Raw genomic sequence first — 26,032 nt, 5'->3', positions numbered from 1 at the left:
TTATTGTGGATTTATTTTTGTTTATGGGATATGAGTATTGCTGGCAAGACCAGCATTCATTGTTCATCCCGAATCACCCTTGAGAAGTTGGTGGTGAGCTGCCTTCTTGAACAACTGCAGTTAATGTGATGTTGCTACATCACGTGCTATTCAAAAGGGAGTTCCAGGATAGTGACCCAGTGAAGGAACAGTGACATAAGTCAGGCAGCTGTGCGAGTTGGAATGGAAATTGCAGATGGGGATGTGCCCGCACACCTGCTGCCTTTGTCCCTCTGGGTGGCAAAAGATTACAGGTTTCGAAGATGCTGGCAAAGGAGGCATACCAAGTTGCTGTAGTGCATCCAGTAAATGGTACACACTGCTGGTGATGGAGGAGTGAACGGTTGTGTCGGGATGGGGTGCTGATAAATTGGGCATCAGTGTTCTGGATGCTTTGAATGCTGTCGGAATTGCACTCATCCAGGCAAGCAGCAGGCATTTCATCACATGCCTGACTTATTCCTTGGAGGAGGAGGATATGCTTTGGGGAGTAGAGGCAAGTTACTTGCTGCAGAATTCAGGCTTTGACCTGTTCTTGTAGCCAATTAAATTTCTGATTAATGGTAATTCCCAGGATGCTGTTGGGAGATGGATTCAGTGATGGTAACGCTATTGAGGACAAATAGGACATAAGAGTGTCTCTTGTTGGATATAATTTCCTGTAATGTATTTGGTGCATTTATTACTTGCCATTCATGAGCCTAAGCCTGCATGTTATCCAGATATTGTTAATGCAGACACAAACCACTTCAGTATCTCAGGAGCTGTGAATGCATAATATTCAGTACCAATCATCAAAATCCCCACTTCTCACCTTATCTTGGAAGGAAGATCATTAATGAAACAAATGAAAATAATCGTTTTTTGGGAAAGGGAAGATTGACCTCCAATGAACAACCCTCATCCTTTGTGCTTTGTATGACTCCCAACCAGTGTCAAAATTTCCCTCTGATGCCCATTGACTTCAATTCTGCTGGGGCTCCTTGTTATGTCGGCCAAATATTGTCTTGATGTCAAGAAAAGTCACTTTCACCTCAACTCTGGAATTAACACAACTTGATAGCACCGTTGACAACACCCTCAATTATGTGATGATTGAATGTAAACTGATGGGGCAGTAATTGATCATAACCAATTGTCCTTTTTAGGGCGGCACAGGAGCACACGTGGATAGCACTGTGGCTTCACAGCACCGGGGTCCCAGGTTCAATTCCCCGTTGGGTCACTGTCTGTGCGAAGTCTGCAAGAGTTTCCTCTGGGTGCTCTGGTTTCCTCCCACAGTCCAAAGATGTGCCAGTTAGGCGGATTGGCTATGCTAAATTGCCCTTAGTGTCCAAAAGGGTTAGGATGGGTTATTGGGTTATGGGGATAGGGTGGAAGTGAGGGCTTAAATGGGTCGGTGCAGACCCAATGGCCTTCTTCTGCACTGTATGCTCTATGTTCTATGAACAGGACATCTTGGACCTATTTTCCACAATCAGATAGATTCTAGTTTCATGGTTGTACATGAACAACTTGGCTTGGGGTACAACTAGAGCAGGAACACGGGTCTTCAGTACTTCAGCCAGGATGTTGACAGGCCCATATCCTTTGCGGTTTTTAATATCACATGGAGGTAATTGAATTGTCTGAAGACTCGTGTTCCTGGCGGTCAAGATACATCATCCACTGAGCTGCAAAATGTTTTATTCTGGTCTTTTGTAATGGCATACTTGACCGTGCCAGCATTGAGAATGTGCAAGGACTGCTTGGTTGTGGGATTGCTCATCTCGGTATACAGCCTGCTGCTTGTGCCATTTAGCATGCATATAGTTTGTGCTGTTGACTCATCGGGTTGGCACATCACTTTTAGGTATGCCTGGTGCTGCTCCTGGCATGTTCTTCTTATTGAATCAGAGTCATAGTCAGAGTTTTTCCGGAAAAACACTTTTCGGCCCATTGTGTCCATGCCAGCCATCAATCACCTATCTATTCTAATCCCATTTTCCAGCACTTGGCTTGTAGCCTTGTATACTATGGCATTTCAAGTGTCATCTAAATACTTCTTGAATGTTGTGATGGGTCCAGCCTCTGCCACCCATTTCAGGCAATGAGTGAAAAGGTTTTCTTCAGACCTCCAGCCCCTTACCTTAAATCTATGCCCCCTGGTCTCCCATGCGAGAACCTGTCAACAGCCTTACTGAAGAGCATGTAGACTACATCAACCGCACTGCCCTCACCTATACACCTTATCATCTACTCAAAAATACAATCAAATTTATAAGACAAGATGTCTCTTTGACAAAGCCATGCTTCATAACCCTTTATTAATTCTTCCTCCCCAAATGGAGATTAATTCTGTCCCTCAGAATTTTTCCAAGAGTTGTTGGCAATGGTAGAGTGAGAGATATGCCAGGTTAGAGGTTACCAGTTGTGGAAAAGTAAAACTCAAGGAATTTCTCAAACACAGATAGAAGCAGCAATAACTTTATAATCTGTCACATAAATCATCTGTTGTTACATACACTTTAAAAAGCACACTAGTGCAAATAATTCTGCTTTAATCATCAACTGTAGTGAGCAACTTAGAAGATGTAAAACCTCATTGATTTATTAACTGATTATCCAATTCCAATCAGTAGTATTATACAGAATATTTCGACATAGAAAACTTTACATAGTTATTTCATATTATATATTTTATCTGTTCCTCCAAAATATTTATACATCCACAGTGGCAAGGAATGCTCTTAAATTATGCGTCTTCTTTAATGCACTTCACAGTAATATATTTCTCATTCATTAAACATATTAATAATTAACTTTTACATCGTCTCCATAATGTAATGTCCGAAAACTTAAATATGTAAACATAACATTCTGCACACACAGTCCAAATTGTACATTGAAATGGAGCTACGATTGGATATGGTAATCATAACAATTCAATTTTTTCAGGATTCAGTTAAGATAATGTTTTAATTTGCACTATGGGCATATTGTTTCCATTAACTTAATGTCTGGTGGGATAAGCAAAACGCAATTTTGTATTTTAAATGGCACCAGCAAATTAAGTGATTAAAATTTATATTGTGAGTACATGACATTAGTTACAAATTTGGGACATTTAATCCTCGCAATCAAACATTTTTTAAGCTCCAAAGAACAACAAAAATTTGTCTTAACATAATCGGGGATCAACTATTTCTTCAACAGAGAATTTCCAATGAAACCTTTGATTAGTCTCCCCGATGACTCATTGAGAAGACAGTGTCTGGTGTGGTACTCAGTTATATGGAATAGCGTGGTTCCATTTTCATCCATTAAGTTAGGTGATCTCAGCCTGGAGAAAAGAAAGGGTTTATCGCGATTGTTAGCTTGGAAAAGGAAGAGATCCTGGTCGGGATCACTATCCAATAATCCCTGCTCTGGATCACCATCCAGTGATTCCCTCCTGGAAAATCTATGGATGTACACTTCGGCTGAGGATTGGCTCCCAACACACATCATTTAACATTGTAAATGAAGACAACCCACTTTGATGGTGTACCAGAGGCATGCTTTAATGCCTTTAGAAGCAGTGAGAGCAACAGCTGTAACACTGAGTAATGAAATGATGATGCTCTCTGCTGACAAGGACACCCAAGGTAACCATGGCAACAACATGGTTACTTTGAGGATGCATTCACTTTAATTGCAACTATCATGTGTTAACCATTTTACCCTACCTTTCTTGCATAGAATGCCGGACTCGCATTAAAACCAAATACAAGAAAATATAGCCAACGTGTTATTTTCAGTTGGGTACGATGATGGCATAAGCACCACAAGACATGGTCAGGCCATTAAAAAATAAATTATTTACAAATAGGCCAACTAAAGAGTGCTGAATATGTTTTATTTAAGTAGCTTGGTGCACTTGCTGAGGTTACACTGCATCTCTAATTACATTATCAATAGCCTCTGAAAAGAAATGCGAATGAGTCACAGCTCCAATATCCAACAGCACTGCTGTAGAGTTGAGCAGCAACTCAGACTGCAATGTTCTGCAAACATGGCAAGAACACGCTAGTCAACAAGCTCTGTTAACAGTTTTACTGCTTAAGAAAAAGCTGTCGAGACAAATTGGTGCACAGAGAATTAAAAAGCACCAGTTTACATTAGTGTTTCATCTTTTTAAGTGAAAAATGGGCTTCACACTCATAGCAGTCACGCTGCATGGTGAACAATGCAAATTATTTGAGGCCTTGGGTAGTCTCACAAGAAAGACGTTATGCATTACCTATTCCGTTGCAAGATGGCAAAAATCCATAAGCTATTTTAATGCTTACACCAAAGTTTCTAAGTTTCCGAAGTAAATCAATTATGGGAATAGATATGAAAGGAGGTTTACAAAATTAGGCAGCAAATTAGTTGTCTTAAACTATGAGCAAGTAAACTGCTTCAAACAAAGTACTTGGTGCATGTGTGGTCAATCATTGGACATACCTTGGAAATATAAACTTTAACAAATTAATTAATTTGCTGCTGCCATGTTTAGTCATTCATTTTGTTCATACCTGAATTAACACAAATTATTAAAAGAAACATACATAATTAAGCACATGTCCACCACCCACACCATTAGAACAAAATCAAACCAGAATGCTAGAATCAGAAAAAATGTCGCAAAATTCCAGCTAACCAAAAATTCTACACCTAACTTTGATACCTTGGTAGTATCCATGTACATACAAGTGGAGGTTAATTTTAGTGCTCAATTGATGCCAGAGTTACGGCTACAACAAAATCATCTATTTATTCTTGTTTTGTTTTGACAATTGTAATTCTATTTTTTGATGAGACTTTTGAAGAAAGAGCTACCTAGAACTTGTACTGATGGCCAAGCTGATTGCATCTGTAATGTGATAAGTTGAAATTATCCATTTCATTTCCGTATAATTTAATATATTTGATCAGAATTTGCTGGTTATTGTAAGTCATGACTTAATAAACCTTTTCATTACACCACAATCATTGTGGTGTTGATGTTATCACTCACCAACACAGAACACACTCCTGTCAACAGAAATACAGAGCCAGAACTAAAATACTATCCTCTCCATCAACCACACTGTATGAAGTGTACATACATATAACCTGGAGTGAATTCAAGATAGCTCATTCTGAAATCTGAAAAGTAGTGATGAATTGCCCTGACTTTAATAAATAACATGATTTGAATATTACGTCCCTTCGCTACAATAAGATTTCAGCTTGGTTCATATCCCAAGGTTCTCAGTGAACCTCAGAGCAACATGAAGATTTAAATCTGTCCAAACCACAGCTGTCTCAAAAGCTCAGAAGTAAATGCACTGGTCAGGATAGAACAAGCTAAGACCACCAGGAAATCCACAACTGGATCTTCAGTCTGTGTGGAGTGTGCCATCACCCAATCAGTTCTGGGCAGTATCTTGCTCGTTTATAATGCATGCCACAGTCAAGTAACCTACTGACATCAACTAAATTGGTTCTTACATGTGTAATGGCCCTTAGCTCAAAGTGCAACCAGTGCTTGTGCAACTGCACTTCATTATGAGTTCACACTTTCAGGTGGGAGAGGATTGGGGGTCAAAAAAACTTGTCCCTTAATTATCTTAATTCAAACAAATCAATATTTTCAAAAACGAGTCTAACACTGTGTCCTGTGTATAAATGCTAGATTACTTTCCCCCACTTCAAGTGCATAAATTAAATACATTGTCATTATTGCATAATAGTCAACAGGAACATTTAGTAATCCTTTCAGAATTAATTTTATATCATTAATCTACCTTTTCTTTCAGGTTTCTTGTCCTAACTTTTTCTACCATCTGATATTGAGAAGAGCAGTGGACTACCAAGCACCTGACAATGCTGGTTTAACAGAGCAAAGATAAAGGCTCATCGAGCTCCATATTTCTGTAGGAAATTACTGAAATTTAGCAAACAATAAGGACTTTACCATTTTCCTCTTGTTCTCTTTCTCTAGTTTTTCCTAATGTAACTGTACTAGAACCAACTGCTGACCTACTGACACGAATACCTGGTATCCCAATTTGAAATTAAGTTAGACAATATTTATCTTTTAATCATCATTCATATGCAAATGCTTAAAAGCTATTCATTTAATCCCATTCCCAATCCACACATTGATAAATTGTAGAAAGTGTTGAATGTCTGGGAAGTACATCATTTCATTTTATACCGACTGGCACCAGTCGAGTTTTGCTTTGTCAGTTCATCGTTCACAGGGCTCACAAGTTAACAGTGAGCCTAATGTAAACCTGCCACATATGTTAAATGCTCAAATCATACTGGATTTGTAACTTGTACACTTGCACTTTAGGACTAGGTCGCACAAGCATCCTCCTGACACCAACATAGAAAAGATCTAAATTCTGCTCTTAAACAGGTACTTTTCAAGAAATAGACTGGAGGTAAATGTGCATGTGAAACGCAAAGAAACCAAACTACCCACCACTGGAGGGAAGATTAGTGTCAACGAGCAACATTCCAACTCAGAACATGAGATATTGATCCACCAGGTATTGATAGGTACTATTTAATATCTAACTGCTGGTTAATATCTTGGTGCAAAGTCAGGCTATGTATTAGGCTGTAGTTGTTCCAAGGGAGTAGAGGCTATGCACATCCAACTGTTTTTCATTAGTTTAAAATGTACAGTTCCCTAAAGAGAAGCACATCTTTACTACAGTTTAAAAAATAATTGAGGTTGAAATGTTACCAAAACCTGCACAAATTTCAGGAATAATCCACACTGCCATGCCGTAGGATTTGGCCTTGAGGGGCTACCGGATTCAAGGAGCCTTAGCTAAGAAATGTTTAAAAAGTGGCTAAATTGTTTCCCCGGTGATTCTCATAGTTAAGAGATTTTGCCAAGTGCGTCATCAAGGTCATCAATCCATCAAATACAATTTTTGTATAATCTGTGTATTGTTTTGCATTGAAAGGTACTTTTCTCTGAGAAGAGCCAAGCTGAAATCCAACTTCATTCTCAAAAAGGTATTAATATTATTTTCTTATTGCAAGTTTAAAATTGTGCTTCTCTATGATCTACTATGGTCATAATTTAAGGGGTAAATTGAGTTTGCAAACTCCACTAACAATGCAAAAAGCAGATCTCAAAAAATCTCAGACTCATCACATCCACCAAACACAAATTTGAATTGAGCATAGAAGAAGTTCTGAATTGAAAACTACCATTTTTGCCTCACCAAATGAATCAATGAATTATCTGCGTCTTTCAATTACCATCATTCCCTCAATAAGCAATTCATGTAGTGTGTTTCTGGGCACATCGCAACTGCAATTCAAAATTATACATTTATCGGTTTAACAGTGACTCATAATTTAAAAGCACTGAAACCATAACTTATTCATGACGCTAATGACTTCATTTTACACTGTACAGTGTTCAGACCAGATACTTACCTCAACTATTTACTGCTTAAGACAGTGTTATCCCATAATGTGGACATACATTACAATTCAAAGTCCCTGAAATGATTTAACTGGGTATTTTAAAAACAAAAATAAAAGAGGAAAACAATGCAGACATTCCTTTAAGACAAACAAAAAATAAAAATGCAAACTATAGAATACAAAGGGATTCAGGATAAGTGTCTCATGAGTACCCTTTGAGACAGGATACACATCATTGACAAATATCTCAATATTTTGGAATTGTCAAAATAAGCTCCAAAACTAATGTATCCTTTAACTACAACAGGTAATATTAGGGGAACCATTTACAGGCTGGAAGTAGAAATGCATGCTGACTCTTCATTATGTAGCATCTTCTTGTCGCTGCTCTTCTGGATGGCAGATTTGAAAAACAAAGCCGATGCGTAGAAAGAACTTGCGTAAAACAGCTCTCAGTTCTGGGATGAGGTCAAACTGCACAATTTCACACAAATATGGGTAGTAGGCTGATGCATGGATCTTAAACTTCAAGGAAAACAAAATGAAACATCAGAGATATGGACTGAAAATATAAGTATTTTTCTTTAATTTAAAAGTGTGATGAAATAAATGATCCACCTTAGGATCAAGCATTCCAGCACCTCACTATGGCAGGAATTTAGTATCATACCCGAATAAATTAGCTGGCTGTAAAATGTACAGATCTACATCACAATCATGTTCAAAACATTTCTTATCAAAGACACTCAAGGGCATTTTCGCCAATGTTATTACTCATTTTTGGTTCCCATTGGTTTTATGCTTCAGTTCCTCTCTAATTATTTTTTCTGCAGGTGTCAACAGCTGTAGCCTGTGAACTTATTTATTTTTAATAGCATTTCTCCAGCTCTGCACGTAGTTTGAAGGACAACTGTAGCAAAGAGACATTACATTTAACCACACACACTCAAAATCTGATTAGAATCTTAGTGTACAATAAATTTAATGAACCAGTGTAATGGAAATTTTAAAAATTAAACTGAGGTGGGGGAATGGTGGTTTCTAACTTTTACCTCACAACTCCAAGTCAAAATGTGTGAACGTTATGAGGATAATAGGTTCAGACTTTGTTCTGGTGTGCCCATGGGACCAATATCACTTTCAAGAATAAAGCTGTTGCTTGACAAGCTGCCAACCATGGGATCTTACCCCAAACTGAATTGCTGAACAGAAGAGGGGTGTAAAAATTCCATTGGAAAATGGAGGGAGTAAACAGTGATAAAAGATCATTTTGAACAGAACTTTATAAAAAATCTACTCCTTTGAATAACCTGACAATTCTAGAATCAGATAAATAATAGCACAAGAGGTCATTTGCCCATTCTGCTCGAAATCACTCTTCAATATACTTTAATTTCATTTCTTGTTCCCCACCATCTTTTTATATTCTTTCATTATCCAAATCGCTTTGAAATCATATCATAAGTTTTTTATCAGAAGCCAATTATAGTGCAAATCAAACAGTAGCACAGCTAAGGCCTAATCATGTTGGTTCTTAATAATTACAAATGGTCTAGGCTTTAACCTCCTCTACCACCGGCCCAACCTTCATTTAGAATGAGGCACCCTTTGTGGCTGTTCCTTATTTCCCAAAGGTATTTATATTTTTACACTTACAGGGGGAAGCCTCCATATTATCTCACATGCGACTTAATGATCTGAACTCTTTAAGCAGATGAATGTATTTTTAAAATGAGTTTCGTCCATACCTTTTCATCACTAGTTTTGAGTGTCTTTGTGAGGAAAAGCAGCAACAAGTTTGTCCAAGCTTCACGGTGACTTTCAGAGGTAAGTGTTATGAAGTAGGCAAGGGCTTCACTGCAAACACTAATGGGAAACAATTTTTTTCAATTAACTGGCAATTGTAAAACTGACACAAAGATACATGACCTACCTTGGAGAAAATCTTTCTTATGTGTGTAATTTTCCATCATTTGGAGATTTCTTTTTTTTTTTAATTTAGAGTACCAAATTCATTTTTTTCCAATTAAGGGGCAATTTAGTGTGTCCAATCCACCTACCCTGCACATCTTTGGGTTGTGAGGGCGAAACCGACACAAACACGGGGAGAATGTGCAAACTCCACACAGACAGCTGCCCTTCATTTTCAGATTGAAGTGCTCACCTTTATCTAATCCTGTGGTATAAATAAACTGATAAATAAAGAAACATGACCGATCTTACTAAGATATTTTGCACTCTTCAAACAGTGCTATCCACTGCATACCACAAGCCTGGTTTCTTTTTGTAATCATACAGGATTAACATTATGATGTACCATATATTTCCAGCAATAAATGAGCAGCAACTTCTCATTAAGCAGTTAAAAAAAAAAAATTGTACGCAATTCATTTTTTCCAATTGAGGGGCAATTTAGCGTGGCCAATTCACCTACCCTGCGCATCTTTTTGAGTTGCGGGGGTGAGACCCGTGCAGACATGGGGAGAATGTGCAAACTCCACACAGACAGTGACCCAGGGTCGGGATCGAACCCGGGTCCTCAGCGCCGTGAGGCAGCAGTGCTAATCACTGCACCACCATGCTGCCCCCTGTTATACAGTATATGATATACAAAAAAGGCAAGTGCTCTCAAAAAGGTACTGTGCCAGCATTGTGAAATTTATGTTACCTGCATGCTAACATGTGCAGGTTAGGTAGGATTACAAGGATAGGGCAGTGGGTGAGCCTAGGTAGTGTGCTTTTTCAGAGCGTCAATGCAGGCTAGATAGGCCAAACGGCCTCCTTAGCCACTGTAGGGATTCTATGGGCTTGATTCCACTAAATGGGAACAAAGTACTACAGCGAATGCATTTAGCTGTGTGTTTCCCGGCACTCGCAGCACCAAGAAACACATGGCTATACAACGCGACAGGTTCCCGTTTGGACCAGTGCTGAATCCCTGAGGTCTCCAAGGTGAAAGGCGTGAATCCCAAAGCTTCAGGGACCTCGCGAATCTACACATTAGAGTGAGATTAGCTGTCTCGCTCTAATATGCAGATTTGCCAAAAAGTGATCCTGCCCACAATGGGCGGAATTAACATCGCAACGTCTTGCGAGATCATGTTGGATCTCGCGAGCCCTTGCGAGTCGGGTAGATCCCAGGATCGGCCATGCTGCGCTGTAACGAGCTGCTTTTCGAGCACAGTGTGGCCATTGGATCACACCCAATGTCTATGTTGAACATGAATCACAAACATTAGTCCGCAGATACAGCAAATGATAAGAATGTTGGCTTTTTTGCAAGGGGAACAGAACATAAAAGTAGGGAAGTCCTACTGCAGCTGTACAGGGCCTTGGTGACAAAATATCTGGAAAAAAGTAGAGGATATACACAGTGCAATTTTCTTTTCAATGTGTCACACCAAGAAGTAGCTCAGTGTAATACACCTGATAGGGAAAAGATAGCTATTCAGCGTAAATATTAAGCCCCAATCTTTAAATACCCATTTTACATTGACTCATAACCTCAGGCCATCTCAAAACATACAGAGACACAAAACAGCATAATTCCATTATAGATTAAAACAGCACTTTTACTGAGCTAACAAATACATTTGCAAGACAGTTTGATACTAGTGCTGTACCATTTATCAGATCAAGGACATAGCAACGCCATAGTAATATGAAGGCACCATTGTTCACAATACAGAAAACAGCTAACTCAGCAGAAGACCAGTTTAAGCTGGTCGTGATAACAGCACAGAATCACATTCCATAACATGCACAAATATTCAAACATGAAACATTTAAAACTAATGTTGCACATTGAAGACGGACAGCTAACCGTCAAATCAAATTCATTTGATGCTAACCCAAACCAATTAGGATGACTTAGAGGTGTAGATTGATGGCTAAAGACTGATATCATTTCGTATAACTGTGAGGGTCTGTACGGCCATTGTTATTCTGGAATCATCCTATACTTTGATCTAAACTATTCGCCGCCTCTATTTTTCATACTTTCACTTTTCCACTCTAACACTTGAAGTAAATGCAAGCTGTTTTGCCGTAAGCAAGAAACCATTTCTGTATTATTTTAAAAGTTACATTATGTACAAGTTGCTTCTCTTTAAGTCCTTTTTGCTAGCCGGACTTATTAGAGAATAAGATTTAAGTGTCTCTCAATTGTAATCAAATAGAGGCAATAAACGATTCTTATTTGCACCCGAGAAGTTTTAACTCAAATTTCTACTGAGTTTTAGTGTTGCAAGTGCCACTAGATCCGTATGGTAGATCTCTACACTCAGATGAAAAACATGAACATAAAATACATGAATGGCATTGAAAACGAGGAAATACAAAAGATATTATTCTGAATAATCACTTCCAGAATTCACAAGGGAAAACATGAGAAATAAACTCTCCCCAGAGTAAGTGAACTCAGTTTTACAAATCTGTAACTGAAAAGCTGGTATCAATATACACTTGCTGAGAAATTATCCAATTGTCATTAGAAACCCAATTGGCTTGTTAATGTTCTGAGGAAAGAATGCTGTTGGCCTTATTCTGTCTGGCTTATATGTGATTCCAGTCCAATTCCAATGTAATTGACTTTGAACCACCTTTTGAAGGGGCCTCGAAAGCCACTCTAATATATAATTGAAAAGGGCAGCCCATCACACCTTCTCAGGACAACTCAGATGAGCAATAAATGCAGGTGATGCTCGCATCGCATGAATTGTAAAAAAATAAAATTAAAAAAATTAATAACTTGGACAGCAACAATTTCAGTTTAACTCGGGGTCCTTTTTGTGGATCTTTTGTCAAATATCCTTTTGGAAGTCCAGACGGATTATACTCGAGGGCTTTCCAGAGCTCATCTGGGATATTAACTCCTCAAAATAATTTACATAGCATCTTTAGCACAATGAACATCCCAAAATGCTTCACAGGAGAATTACAAAATAAAGTATGAAAACAAGCTATGTAAGGAGATGTTAGGTCAGTTGAGCAAAAGGTTCATGAAAGAGATGGCTTTAAGAAGTGTCTGAAAGGAAGAAAGTGAGGCAGAGGCACAGAGGTGAGGGAAGTATTCCAAAGCTCGGTGCCGAGGCAACTGATGGCACATTATTAAATGGTGGAGCAATTAAAATTAGGGGTGCACAACAATTGGCCAGAATTACAGGAGCCCTGATTCCCTTGAAGTCCGTGTGGCTGGAGGAAATTACGGAGATAAGTAGAGGTGAGGCTTGGGGTTGGGGGATGGAGATTTGGAAACAGGGATGAAAATTTTAAAATCAAGATGTTGCTTAACTAGGAGTCAATGGTGGCGCAGTGGGTTAGCCCTGCTGCCTCACGGCGCCAAGGTCCCAGGTTCGATCCCGGCTCTGGGTCACTGCCCATGTGGAGTTTGCACAGTCTCCCCGTGTTTGCGTGGGTTTCGCCCCCACAACCCAAAGATGTGCAGGCTAGGTGGATTGGCCACACTAAATTGCCCCTTAATTGGAAAAAATGAATTTGGTACCCTAAATTTATTTTTTTTTAAACTCGGAGTCAACATAGGTCAGTGAGCACAGCAGTGAGAAGGGAACGGGATTGTTGCAAGTTAAGAAACAGGCAGAAGTTTGGATGACCAAAAGTTTATGGAGGGTAAAATATGGGAGATCAGTACGGAATATCAAGTCTAGGAGGTAACCAAGGCCTCAAGAGATATAGGCAACGACAGACCCATCAATCTGATTCTCATTGTGTCATCAAGAATCAACTTCAAAACCTCCACAATAATAACAGTAAACAAGAGCCAACAGGATTTCAGAATCTCTGTGACTAGTCTCTAAATTCTCTAAGGAAGTGACATTGAAAGTGAACTCTGTAAAGCATAAAGTACCTAGATATCAAAATAGTATTTGACAAAGATTCACAAGAAAAGCCATTAGTTAAACTCAAATCTGAAGGAATTCGTAAACTGTGGGAATGAACAAAAAAAACTAGCTAAAAGTATTAGATGGAGGATCTATACCAGAGTCAGGAGGGTTACTCAGGGATGCCTTTTGTTTGGCCCACTGTCTGGGCTCAAAAAATATAGTGCAGAATGGCTAAATTTACTGATGGCACCAAACTAGAAGTGTCAGTCTAAGTGGGAGAAAGAGCTCAGAAAATAGTCAATGACAAAATAATTATGTTGGGAGATCAAAGTAAATACAGGTTATTGCACACAAAACATAAAAAAATAAGCAGTACATGTACAGGATCAAAATAGCAAAGCTTGAAGATTAAGACGACCTAGAAGTCAATGTCGACTCAGTCATTCACTTGTCGAACAAATACAGAGTAAGAACCGAAAGAAGTTGACAGAATGTTCAATTAAATAGCCAAATTGTAGAACACAAGTACAAGGAGGTTGTGAGCAAAGTCCTCTAGTCAGAGCAAACCCGGATACCATTTCTGGTCACGTGCTGGAGGCAGTGGAGACCTGCCCGAAGACTGATCCTCAGTATTGGAGATTTGAGTTGACAAAACATAGGATAAACATGGACTTGAGCTTTAAAAGGAACCTTCAATATACATGATTTGGTAAAAGTAAATCGCAAGAGCAGGACAAGGGGGTCACAGGTTCTAGCTTAAAAAAAGTTTTAGGACATGTTTCAAGACATTATTCAACACCAAGACTCATCAAAATATGGAATGGATTCCCAGATGCAGCAGAAGTTCAAACCCTGGAATCACCTAACGGCCCATTGGATACCACAATGGAGTACTGGAGGCTGCTTATAGCTGAATGAGAATGAGGTGAATGCCCAACCCTTTATATCTGTAATTAACTCGTGATCCAAGGCTAATGGCAGCAATTGATTTTCTGAATCAAACAACATTTCTCCCACTTCATGAAGCATGCATCTATCAAACAATCTTCAAAGTTAAGTGTAGCCAATTTTTAACATTGAGTGCTGTGACCAGCAAGAAAGGATTCAATAAATATGTCATAAACATAAAATATTCAGAAAACAACAAAATAAAGCACTTTGCATTGTCTGCGACCAAAATACCCTAATACTGCTAAATATACAAAACTGGAAAAGCTTTAGTAGCCCAACACACAGAATGTTTAACACACAATTGCAGGTCATGTGTGCAATAACAGAGAATTTGCAGCAGAGGGCCTTGCTTCTTGTTCAGTTTTTTAAAAGTATAAATTTAGCGTACCCAATTAATTTTTTTTAAATTAAGGGGCGATTTAGTGTGGCCAATCCACTTACCCTGCACATCTTTGGGTTGTAGAGGCGAAACCTTTCTTGCTCAGTTTTCATGATTGATACAGTAAAGTTTAACAAAAAAACCCACAAAATAAATTCTCATACTTCAGTAGTCGTTTCTGGATGTTGTTCCACGAATCCTGGCGATTTTCATCTGTATACATGCGGAAGAGTATACGAAGACAACAAGCAAGGCTGCTAGTTTCCTGCTTTAAGAGATTAGGCTTGGATTTCCCCTTAAACCCTGGAGTAACAAGAAATGTACTTTAAAGTATCGAATGCAATATGCTAACTCACCATCTGTATGCTGTCATTACCGAGTATGCACTTTCTGCCGTTTAGGGAATCAATTTCCACTAAAACACCAGGTTTTACTAAATTGGCCTGTCTTGAGTTGGTTTAATGATTGTTATGAAAGAACATCAAAATGGGAAATAAAAACAATATCTGCAGATGCTGGAAATGGGAAATAAAAACAGAAAATGTTGGATAATCTCAGCAGGTCTGGTCACACCTGTGGAGAGAGAAACTAAGTTAATGTTTTGAATACATAAGACTCTCTTTGGTGGGGTTTAAACTAATTCAGCAGGGGCATGGGAACCTGGATTATAATTTTGGGGTACGGGAGATTGAGAGTATAGAGGTCAGGAGCACAGATTTGACTTCGCAGGAGGGTTCCAGTGTTCAGGTAGGTGGTTTGAGGTGTGTCTACTTCAATGCCAGGAGTATACAAAATAAGGTAGGGGAACTAGCAGCATGGGTTGGTACCTGGGACTTCGATGTTGTGGCCATTTCAGAGACATGGATAGAGCAGGGACAGGAATGGTTGTTGCAGGTTCCAGGGTTTAGGTGTTTTAGTAAGCTCAGAGAAGGGGGCAAAAGAGGGGGAGGTGTGGCGCTGCTAGTCAAGGACAGTATTACGGTGGTGGAAAGGATGCTAGATGGGGACTCTTCTTCCGAGGTAGTATGGGCTGAGGTTAGAAACAGGAAAGGAGAGGTCACCCTGTTGGGAGTTTTCTATAGGCCACCTAATAGTTCTAGGGATGTAGAGGAAAGGATGGCGAAGATGATTCTGGAAAAGAGCGAAAGTAACAGGGTAGTTGTTATGGAAGACTTTAACTTTCCAAATATTGACTGGAAAAGATATAGTTCGAGTACATTAGATGGGTCGTTCTTTGTACAATGTGTACAGGAGGGTTTCCTGACACAATATGTTGACAGGCCAACAAGAGGCGAGGCCACATTGGATTTGGTTTTGGGTAATGAACCAGGCCAGGTGTTAGATCTGGAGGTAGGTGAGCACTTTGGAAACAGTGACCACAATTCAGTGACCTTTACGTTAGTGATGGAAAGGGATAAGTATACCCCGCAGGGCAAGAGTTATAGCTGGGGGAAGGGCAATTATGATGCCATTAGACATGACTTAGGATGTGTAGGTTGGAGAAGTAGGCTGCAAGGGTTGGGCACACTGGATATGTGGAGCTTGTTCAAGGAACAGTTATTGCGTGTTCTTGATAAGTACGTACCAGTCAGGCAGGGAGGAAGGGGTAGAGCAAGGGAACCGTGGTTTACCAAAGAAGTGGAATCTCTTGTTAAGAGGAAGAAGGAGGCCTATGTGAAGATGAGGCGTGATGTTTCAGTTGGGGCACTTGATAGTTACAAGGAAGCGAGGAAGGATCTAAAGAGAGAGCTAAGACGAGCAAGGAGGGGACATGAGAAGTCTTTGGCAGGTAGGATCAAGGAAAACCCAAAAGCTTTCTATAGGTATGTCAGGAATAAAAGAATGACTAGGGTAAGAGTAGGGCCAGTCAAGGACAGTGGTGGGAAGTTGTGTGTGGAGGCTGAGGAGATAAGCGAGATACTAAATGAATACTTTTCGTCAGTATTCACTCAGGAAAAAGATAATGTTGTGGAGGAGAATGCTGAGACCCAGGCTATTAGAATAGATGGCATTGAGGTGCGTAGGGAAGAAGTGTTGGCAATTCTTGACAAGGTGAAAATAGATAAGTCCCCGGGGCCTGATGGGATTTATCCTAGGATTCTCTGGGAAGCCAGGGAAGAGATTGCTGAGCCTTTGGCTTTGATTTTTATGTCATCATTGGCTACAGGAATAGTGCCAGAGGACTGGAGGGTAGCAAATGTGGTCCCTTTGTTCAAGAAGGGGAGTAGAGATAACCCCGGTAACTATAGGCCGGTGAGCCTCACGTCTGTTGTGGGTAAAGTCTTGGAGAGGATTATAAGAGATACCATTTATAATCATCTAGATAGGAATAATATGATTAGGGATAGTCAGCATGGTTTTGTGAAGGGTAGGTCATGCCTCACAAACCTTATCGAGTTCTTTGAGAAGGTGACTGAACAGGTAGACGAGGGTAGAGCAGTTGATGTGGTGTATATGGATTTCAGTAAAGCGTTTGATAAGGTTCCCCACGGTCGGCTATTGCAGAAAATACGGAGGCTGGAGATTGAGGGTGATTTAGAGATGTGGATCAGAAATTGGCTAGTTGAAAGAAGACAGAGGGTGGTGGTTGATGGCAAATGTTCAGAATGGAGTTCAGTTACAAGTGGCGCACCACAAGGATCTGTTCTGGGGCCGTTGCTGTTTGTCATTTTTATAAATGACCTAGAGGAGGGCACAGAAGGTTGGGTGAGTAAATTTGCAGACGACACTAAAGTCGGTGGAGTTGTAGACAGTGTGGAAGGATGTTGCAGGTTACAGAGGGACATAGATAAGCTGCAGAGCTGGGCTGAGAGGTGGCAAATGGAGTTTAATGTAGAGAAGTGTGAGGGATTCACTTTGGAAAGAATAACAGGAATGCGGAATATTTGGCTAATGGTAAAATTCTTGGCAGTGTGGATGAGCAGAGGGATCTCGGTGTCCATGTACATAGATCCCTGAAAGTTGCCACCCAGGTTGATAGGGTTGTGAAGAAGGCCTATGGTGTGTTGGCCTTTATTGGTAGAGGGATTGAGTTCCGGAGCCATGAGGTCATGTTGCAGCTGTACAAAACTCGGTACGGCCGCATTTGGAGTATTGCGTACAGTTCTGGTCGCCTCATTATAGGAAAGACGTGGAAGCTTTGGAACGGGTGCAGAGGAGATTTACCAGGATGTTGCCTGGTATGGAGGGAAAATCTTTTGAGGAAAGGCTGATGGACTTGAGGTTGTTTTCGTTAGAGAGAAGAAGGTTAAGAGGTGACTTAATAGAGGCATACAAAATGATCAAAGGGTTAGATAGGGTGGACAGTGAGAGCCTTCTCCCGCGGATGGAGGTGGCTAGCACGAGGGGACATAGCCATAAATTGAGGGGTAATAGATATAGGACAGAGGTCAGAGGTAGGTTTTTTACGCAAAGAGTGGTGAGGCCGTGGAATGCCCTACCTGCAACAGTAGTGCACTCGCCAACATTGAGGGCATTTAAAAGTTTATTGGATAAGCATATGGATGATAATGGCATAGTGTAGGTTAGATGGCCTTTAGTTTTTGACTTCCCATGATGTCGGTGCAACATCGTGGGCCGAAGGGCCTGTACTGCGCTGTATCGTTCTATGTTCTATGTTCTCAGAGCTGATGCAGAATAGAAACGTGATTGATAATATAGTTGGAGAGGCGGGTTTGGAGAAGGTGGAGCAGAATTGAAGGTCAGGGATAGGTGGGAGTTAAGGAGATATTGACAAATATGTCACAAGACAAAGTGTGTTAATAGTAGTATCAAAGACTAAAGGCGGTGCTGACAGCATAATGGTAAGATAGCACAATGTTGTTAAAAGGACAACAAAGGTCAGTGCTCAGTGAAAGCAAAAGTAAAGAACAAGTGACAGATGGCCCTGTGGGGGAGCGGAGAGGTTTTGCATTGGGACAAAGAAAAAAGGGGTCAAGATGGAGGGAAAGCTCACAATCTAAAGGTGTTCAACTCAATATTGAGTCCAGAAGGCTGTAACAGGCCTAATTATGTGGTGTTATTGCTCCAATTTGTGTTGGGCTTCACTGGAACATTACAGTAGGCTAAGGACGGACATTTCAAAATGGAAAAATGGTGCATTCCATGGGGTTGGAGGTTGGAGGTTGGTGGTTGGAGGTTGGAGTAGAGAGTTCAATAGCAACAAAACCTGCCTGCAAACAAAGTGAAAAATTCAACGGCAAGTTAACGTGACACTTTTGGGTACTTGGAGAACGAATTGCAGAAAGGCAGTTCGAAAAGAAACATTGAGTAGGTCATTAAGCATCCCTCTGAATAGACAAACTTTACCGGGAGAGAAACTGACCTTCAAAGCAACAGTTTTTAAAAAATGTATTCAGTTCTTACATTTTCAACAAAGTAGCAGTAATAGTGTGACAAAAAACACCTTCACTCTGCAGCTGCAGATACAATTTGTTGGAAGAAATGAAAATGAATACATGTTGAATATTAATCTGTAACTTCTCCTCTCACTATGATGCCTGCTCCAAACAATCACAATGACTGCAACAAATCACCTATTTCAAAGTCCTCCATATTTTGCTTTGCCAAAGGGTCATCTGGACTCGAAACATGAGCTCTTTTCTCTCCCTACAGATGCTACCAGACCTGCTGAGATTTTCCAGCACTTTCTCTTTTCGTTTCAGATTCCAGCATCCGCAGTAATTTGGTTTTATTTTCCATATTATTAATCACCTAGTGTCCCCCATTAGGTCACATAACTGTTCATATGCTGCACATTGAGTTCCAAATGACATCTATTTCTCTTCTAAGAAGCCAAATAGATCAGAGCAAATTAACTTTATTCAATCTGATTGGAACTAAAAACACAATTAATGGAGCTAAATCCTTTTACTGATGACTTTACAGCTTGCAGAAAGGACTAAGTTTGGGTGTGGGGTGTTTCTGTACAGTCCCATTGTTTTTTTTCATACAATTCGGACATTTAGCAAAGTTCTGACTGAATTACATCCATGTTATTTGCAGATATGAGGGAAATGAAGAGTTACGGTTTAAATATAGAACATAGAACAGTACAGCACAGAACAGGCCCTTCGGCCCTCGATGTTGTGCCGAGCAATGATCACCCTACTTAAACCCATGTAACCCGTATACCCGTAACCCAACAATCCCCCCATTAACCTTACACTACGGGCAATTTAGCATGACCAATCCACCTAACCCGCACATCTTTGGACTGTGGGAGGAAACCGGAGCACCCGGAGGAAACCCACGCACACACGGAGGACGTGCAGACTCCACACAGACAGTGACCCAGCCGGGAATCGAACCTGGGACCCTGGAGCTGTGAAGCATTGATGCTAACCACCATGCTACCGTGAGGCCCCGTGAGATTCATGCAGTTTATTCAAACCTATGACAAGTTTACTCAATTAACGTGTAACGTATTTACCTGCTCTCCAAAGTGTTGTCCTCTGTTCATTATTTGAGTTGAAAGCCTTTGCAAATGAATGGGACTCCAACAGACAATCCAGGAGTTTGAAAAGCTGCTGTGAAGTCATGTATCGATACATTCCTTGGTCTTCAGTATCTATATGGACCTCAGCATCAATTGAATCCCTCTGCACATAAAAACAATTTATTATAGATTTGTGACACTCTGTACTTCTTCCAATATCAAGTGTAAAAGTAAATGCTCCTTGTTCCTATCTTCCTAACCTTACCAAGAGAAACAACAAGCAAATGATCTATTCTTAAAGCTCGACTACTGTAGTGGGTCATATTACATAGAATGTACAGTGCAGAAGGAGGCCATTCGGCCCATCAAGTCTGCACCGACTCTTGGAAAGAGCACCCTACCCAAGGTTAACACCTCCACCCTATCCCCATAACCCAGTAACCCCATAACCCAGTAACCCCACCCAACACTAAGGGCAATTTTGGACACTAAGGGCAATTTATCATGGCCAATCCACCTAACCTGCACATCTTTGGACTATGGGAGGAAACCGGAGCACCTGGAGGAAACCCACGCACACATGGGGAGGATGTGCAGACTCCGCACAGAGAGTGACCCAAGCCGGAATCGAACCTGGGACCCTGGAGCTGTGAAGCCATTGTGATATCCACAATACTACCGTGCTGCCATGACTTAGAATGTTTTGAATTCAATACCCCACCTCCCAACACATAGTACTTTGGTTCTGTTTACATTTTAACAGTGACACATACCGTGGTCAGTAGGCAACGTGCAAGTTCAGTTTCTAGAACAGTTCACCACAACTCTATTTAGCTACCGTGTTACTGGGCTTTTTATTTTTTCACATTCAAAATTTTAGCAGCAAAACTCTTGCTCTATGGGAAGCAGCTAGAATTTAATTGGAGTTTTAATAAAACAATTATTACAAGCAATTTGTCAAGCAAATATGTTTCATTTTACCTGTACAGCTGCCATAGTTTCAGCATCTTCTTTCTTGCTTGTTGCTGGGAAGAAGACAATGTTGTCTATTGTTTGGATTAATTCCAGCTGCACAACACATTTGATGAGGAGAGCAGCAAAGAGTTTCTGATCAGATATTCCTGGAAAAATGAACAAAATGATTAAATCAGTGGAGGACCCCATCAACACAGTGGCACAGTAAGTCAGCACGGTCTTAGGTGACTGTGTTCAGTTTGCATGTTCTCCCCTTGTCTGCGTGGGTTTCTTCCGGGTGCTCCGTTTACCTCCCAGAGTCCAAAGATATGCAGGTTAGGTGGATTGGCCATGATCAGTGTGGGGGTTGTAGGGTTGGGAAGGTGGAGTGGTTCTAGGTAGAGTGCTCTATTGGAGGGTTGGTGCAGACTCGATGGCGAATGGCCTCCTGCACTGTAGAGATTTTGTGGAACATTCATTCACAAGTAAAAGCATTAAATAATTGGGGCACTAGTATTTAAATGCATAGTTTGCCATTCATTTCTTATTCTGGCCATTCCTGTGGTTTGTTGCTGAAACACAAGGCGGCAAGGACATTATTGCTGTAGAAAATTACATCACAGGAAGTTTGGAAGTTATCCAATGCAATGCACTCCGTATTGAAGGCTAACTTGGTATATCTGCATTTTTTTTCCTTATTTGTTCATGCGATGTGGGCATCTCTGGTAGAGCCAACATTTATTGTCCATTCCTAATTACCCTTGAGACGGCAGTGGTGAGCAACCTTCTTGAACTGCTGCAATCTACGAGGGAATGGTGATATACCACCAAATCGGGACTTTGGTGGGAAAGGGGTCTTGTAGGCAGTGGTGCTCTCATGTGGCTGCTGCCTTCTAAATAGTAAGGTCAGGGAATTGGGAAGTGCAGTCAAATAATTTATAATACATTTTCTGTCCTCCAGTGCCAGCTCAGCTTTATTTCCGGCTTTGTGCCAAGGATTTTTGTCTCTCTTGCTTTTTCTTACAGCTATGTTATGTCAGCAGTAAATTGATAGTGAAGCTGCTGATCAATAGGATTAAACAGCTCAACTACCAACCTCCTTTTCATCTTAGTTGGGATAAAACTGAGGACAGGTCAATTATTATTAGGATTTTTACGACTGCAGGAAATATTGATGTACCTGTAACTTGGACGAACTTACAATGGTTAATTAGATGCTAAAAGCTCATACAGACTGGATGATTTAAAAATTCAGTATACGGATAGTTAGTAACATACTTTAAATGAGATTATAAAACCCAAAATTAAGATATGTTGCCAGGTAAAAATATACACTACCATTTGTATACATTTGCCAGCATGAGTCACTGAACAGTTAGCAGGCCTTTGTTAACTTACTTTTCCTCCTCCAGAGCAGAGGGGACACCAAATTCATTTTAAACTTTTTGCAAGATTAAGATTGTACATGCATTATTTTAACTGGAATTATTTTCTTTAATGTGCTTGTTGGGAAACGTGTGTGATTTGAAGCTTATTTAGGCATGGCAGGAAGAAATACACATTTTAAAACAAAAACTGCTCAGGAAACATCTGCCTGGATAATTATAGTAAACAGAAAACGTGTGCACAAAAACAAGACTTACTTGCATGCGGTCTATTTTTCCAAGTTTCATCACTGGTGTTAGATACTTGACTTTGACCTTTTTCAGAAGGGTTTCGCTCTGTGCTACAGACTGATTGGCGGTCAGCTTCCAAGTCCTATGAAAACATGAGATAAGTTGTTAAATGTCACTGGATAAACTTCCACAACACTTAAAAAAAAAATAAAGATATAATTAAGCACCAAAATCTTTTTAATTGCAGTTATTTCAAATTACACTCACGGAACCCTTCTCTGAAGACTCCTCCTCCATGCCAGTGGGTCGCCATGCTAACAGACTATAAACACAAATATTTATGATCAATCTATAAAAGGTACCATTATTCCATAATTCAAACAAACTTAAAAGAACAATGTGAAGTGTTCAAGCTATTGCTACAGCTCTGCTATTTTTCAGATGAATTTCCGTTGCTGATAAAAACCACACAAAAAAACTTCTATAGTCATGTAGATATTTGGTAACTTCAACTTACGCATGGGGAATGGTGGTTTTGAAGATGGCCAGCATGCAACCACATGTTTTATCCCAGACTAAAGGACTGAATTTGTGACCAGTTAGTATGACCACGTTTTCTAAACAATTTGTTCCTGATCGGGCCAATTGTTCATTATCTACAAAAAGACAGAAAGGGTCAAAGTAAAAATTTAATCACACAAAAACTGCACCCATTCAAATCAAGCGTTTCAAGGCATCAATTTATTAAACCACATTAACCCTCATCCAGTAAAAAAAATTCTGCAGTTTAGAACATAGAACAGTACAGCACAGAACAGACCCTTCGGCCCTCGATGTTGTGCCGAGCAATGATCATCCTACTCAAACCCACGTATCCACCCTATACCCGTAACCCAACAACCCCCCCTTAACCTTACATTTTAGGACACTATGGGCAATTTAGCATGGCCAATCCACCTAACCCGCACATCTTTGGATTGTGGGAGGAAACCGGAGCACCCGGAGGAAACCCACGCACACACGGGGAGGACGTGCAGACTCCGCACAGACAGTGACCCAGCCGGGAATCGAACCTGGGACCCTGGAGCTGTGAAGCATTTATGCTAACCACCATGCTACCGTGCTGCCCCATTTTCAGTTTGCACAACCAAAATGAAAAGGACCCCCAAATAAAGCACCTATTTAGACCACTTTTTAAAAAAAACAAAGATATTACCATTGGGCACCTCAAGCTAGAACTTCAGTTAAATGATAGCTTAATGCATTTTGAACTCTTCTATTACAATTCTGCTGAATAAAGAAGTTACCTTGTTGTACACACCAATGTAGCTGAGCAAATATGTCATCCAATAGTACATGATTTAAAACTTCATAGAATTGTGTGAAAACATCGCAAATAGCATAAAGTGCATGATTACATGTAGTTGTCATCCATTCAGACTTCTGTGAAGAAGATTAGATGTAGATTTTAATGACGCAATTGGCATTTTTTGTAAAATACACTTCAGAAAAAGACTAAAAGATTTTTCAGGTTTGTTACATTAAACCAGCAGGAACTTGGGGATTGTGTGGGTCAGAGCTGCACCACACAGTGTCTTTATCCACTCAGTCAGTGTGGAAATGATCTTAATTTATCGGCCTCAGCTAATTACAAGTAGATAAAACAAAATATGTCTCTGGCATTGATGAGTACTGCACTTGTCCAAGTTAAACATAATGCATTTTGAGGCAACAAGTTTCAGGAAAAATCGACTGTTTGATAATAAATTTCTAAATGCTTAACGTACATGGTAAAACCTACAGCATTTAGTCTCAAATAGTTTGGAAATACAGTATTGAACATACAAACAGACTGAAACTTCTGTATTATATTCTAGCATAGATTCATTTTTTTTTTTTTTCCCAATTAAGGGCAATTTAGCATGGCCAATCCACCTACCCTGCAGATCTTTGGGTTGTGGGGGTGAGACCCACACAGATAAGGGGAAAACGTGCAAACTCCACACGGACAGTGACCCGGGGCCGGGATCCACAGTGCCGTGAGACAGCAGTGCTAATCACTGTGCAACCATCCCGCCCTATAATTCATGCGAAAACAGAGAAGGGGATCATTAGCATCACTCCCTTGACTGTTATCCAGATGCCAGCAAATATTACCCCTTCATTTATCCAGCTCCCTTTTAAAATTATTGAACCTGCATACACCATCCTTTCAGGCCATGTATTCTAGATCATGTAAATTTGCTGCATACATTTTTTCCTTCATTATACAAATTAACTGGAGATAACCTAATAAAAAAGTTGACTAACTGACAGACTGTCAAAATAAGTACTGTTGTTGACTATTTTGGGTCCTGTGACACAAAGAAATTAAATTAAATATTGGGTAAAGTCCAAGTTTACCGTACCTCAGTCTGCTGTTCAGGGAGTTTCATGTTATCAAATATCCGAAAGATAATCCTAAACAGATCTTGCCACCAGTGTTTCTCAAAGGTTTGGCCATAGCTTTTTATGATTTCAAACATCACAGTAAGCCCTCTGAAAGACAGATTTCATGAAAGATGTTGACTACAAATCATCATTGTAACAGGTCTATTCTATAATTTTGATGAAGGTATCACAACCGAACTGTTTCTTACCGTGTACGGACATCTAATTTGCAACGATTAATAATGCAGGAAAGCTCAAACAAAATCGGAAACCATCCTCGGACCCATACTCTATCTCCAGGAGCGACATTCATGTCATCACTGGTGTATTCCTTCAGTGCCTAACAAAATACATTTAAAATTTGAACAAACTCCATGTAATCAAAATATATTGATCATTTTATAGATATTTATAGTTTACTTCAATAACACACAATGTACTACACAAACAAACAAAACATATTTATTGCTTTTAGTGCTAATAGTCCTTTCCATCACTGGACAGATTGAGGAGGGAAGTAGTGGACTCATAAACAAAGTCCTGGTAGAATCTATCTAGTTTTAGTACAAATTTGGTACAAATGGTCTGGGTTACCCCCTACCGTCGGGTGATCAGAAGGAAGATCATTTTCCGCTATATTCCATGAACTTTATGTGGGCATATGTGCCCACATTCTCCACTTTGATTCTGGGGGTCAGAAAGCTCAATTGGCTGGACAGCTGGTTCATGATACGGAGCCATGCCAACAGTATGGGTTCAATTCCCATACCGTCTGAAGGTGGTCATGAATCATAGAATTTTTCATAGAATTTAAAGTGTAGAAGAAGGCCCTTTGGTTCATCAAGTCTGCACCGGCCCTTGGAAAGAGCACCCCACTTAAGCCTATCCCATCCCCATTAGCCAGTAACCCCACCTAACCTTTTTTGGACCCAAGGGCAAT

General features: G+C 40.1%; 1 protein-coding gene across 1 annotated transcript in view; it reads right to left on the bottom strand.

Annotated features, from left to right (window-relative positions):
- Window positions 1-2,489: 2,489 nt before the first annotated feature.
- LOC119969530 (brefeldin A-inhibited guanine nucleotide-exchange protein 2-like) overlaps window positions 2,490-26,032 on the bottom strand; it is a 141,572-nt gene continuing 118,029 nt past the window's right edge. Inside the window, exons 29-39 of the mRNA XM_038803245.1 lie at window positions 25,302-25,432; window positions 25,071-25,200; window positions 23,970-24,105; window positions 23,180-23,318; window positions 22,930-22,984; window positions 22,690-22,804; window positions 21,074-21,213; window positions 20,087-20,255; window positions 14,820-14,958; window positions 9,231-9,348; window positions 2,490-8,007 (exon numbers count right to left, since the gene is read on the bottom strand). Coding sequence (XP_038659173.1) covers window positions 7,846-8,007; window positions 9,231-9,348; window positions 14,820-14,958; window positions 20,087-20,255; window positions 21,074-21,213; window positions 22,690-22,804; window positions 22,930-22,984; window positions 23,180-23,318; window positions 23,970-24,105; window positions 25,071-25,200; window positions 25,302-25,432 — 1,434 coding nt within the window. The 3' untranslated portion in view covers window positions 2,490-7,845. The remainder of the gene's footprint in view (window positions 8,008-9,230; window positions 9,349-14,819; window positions 14,959-20,086; window positions 20,256-21,073; window positions 21,214-22,689; window positions 22,805-22,929; window positions 22,985-23,179; window positions 23,319-23,969; window positions 24,106-25,070; window positions 25,201-25,301; window positions 25,433-26,032) is intronic.

This window comes from Scyliorhinus canicula, chromosome 7, assembly GCF_902713615.1.
Source record: "Scyliorhinus canicula chromosome 7, sScyCan1.1, whole genome shotgun sequence".
Taxonomy (NCBI): Eukaryota; Metazoa; Chordata; class Chondrichthyes; order Carcharhiniformes; family Scyliorhinidae; genus Scyliorhinus; species Scyliorhinus canicula.
This window is presented reverse-complemented; position numbering and strand designations above follow the sequence as displayed.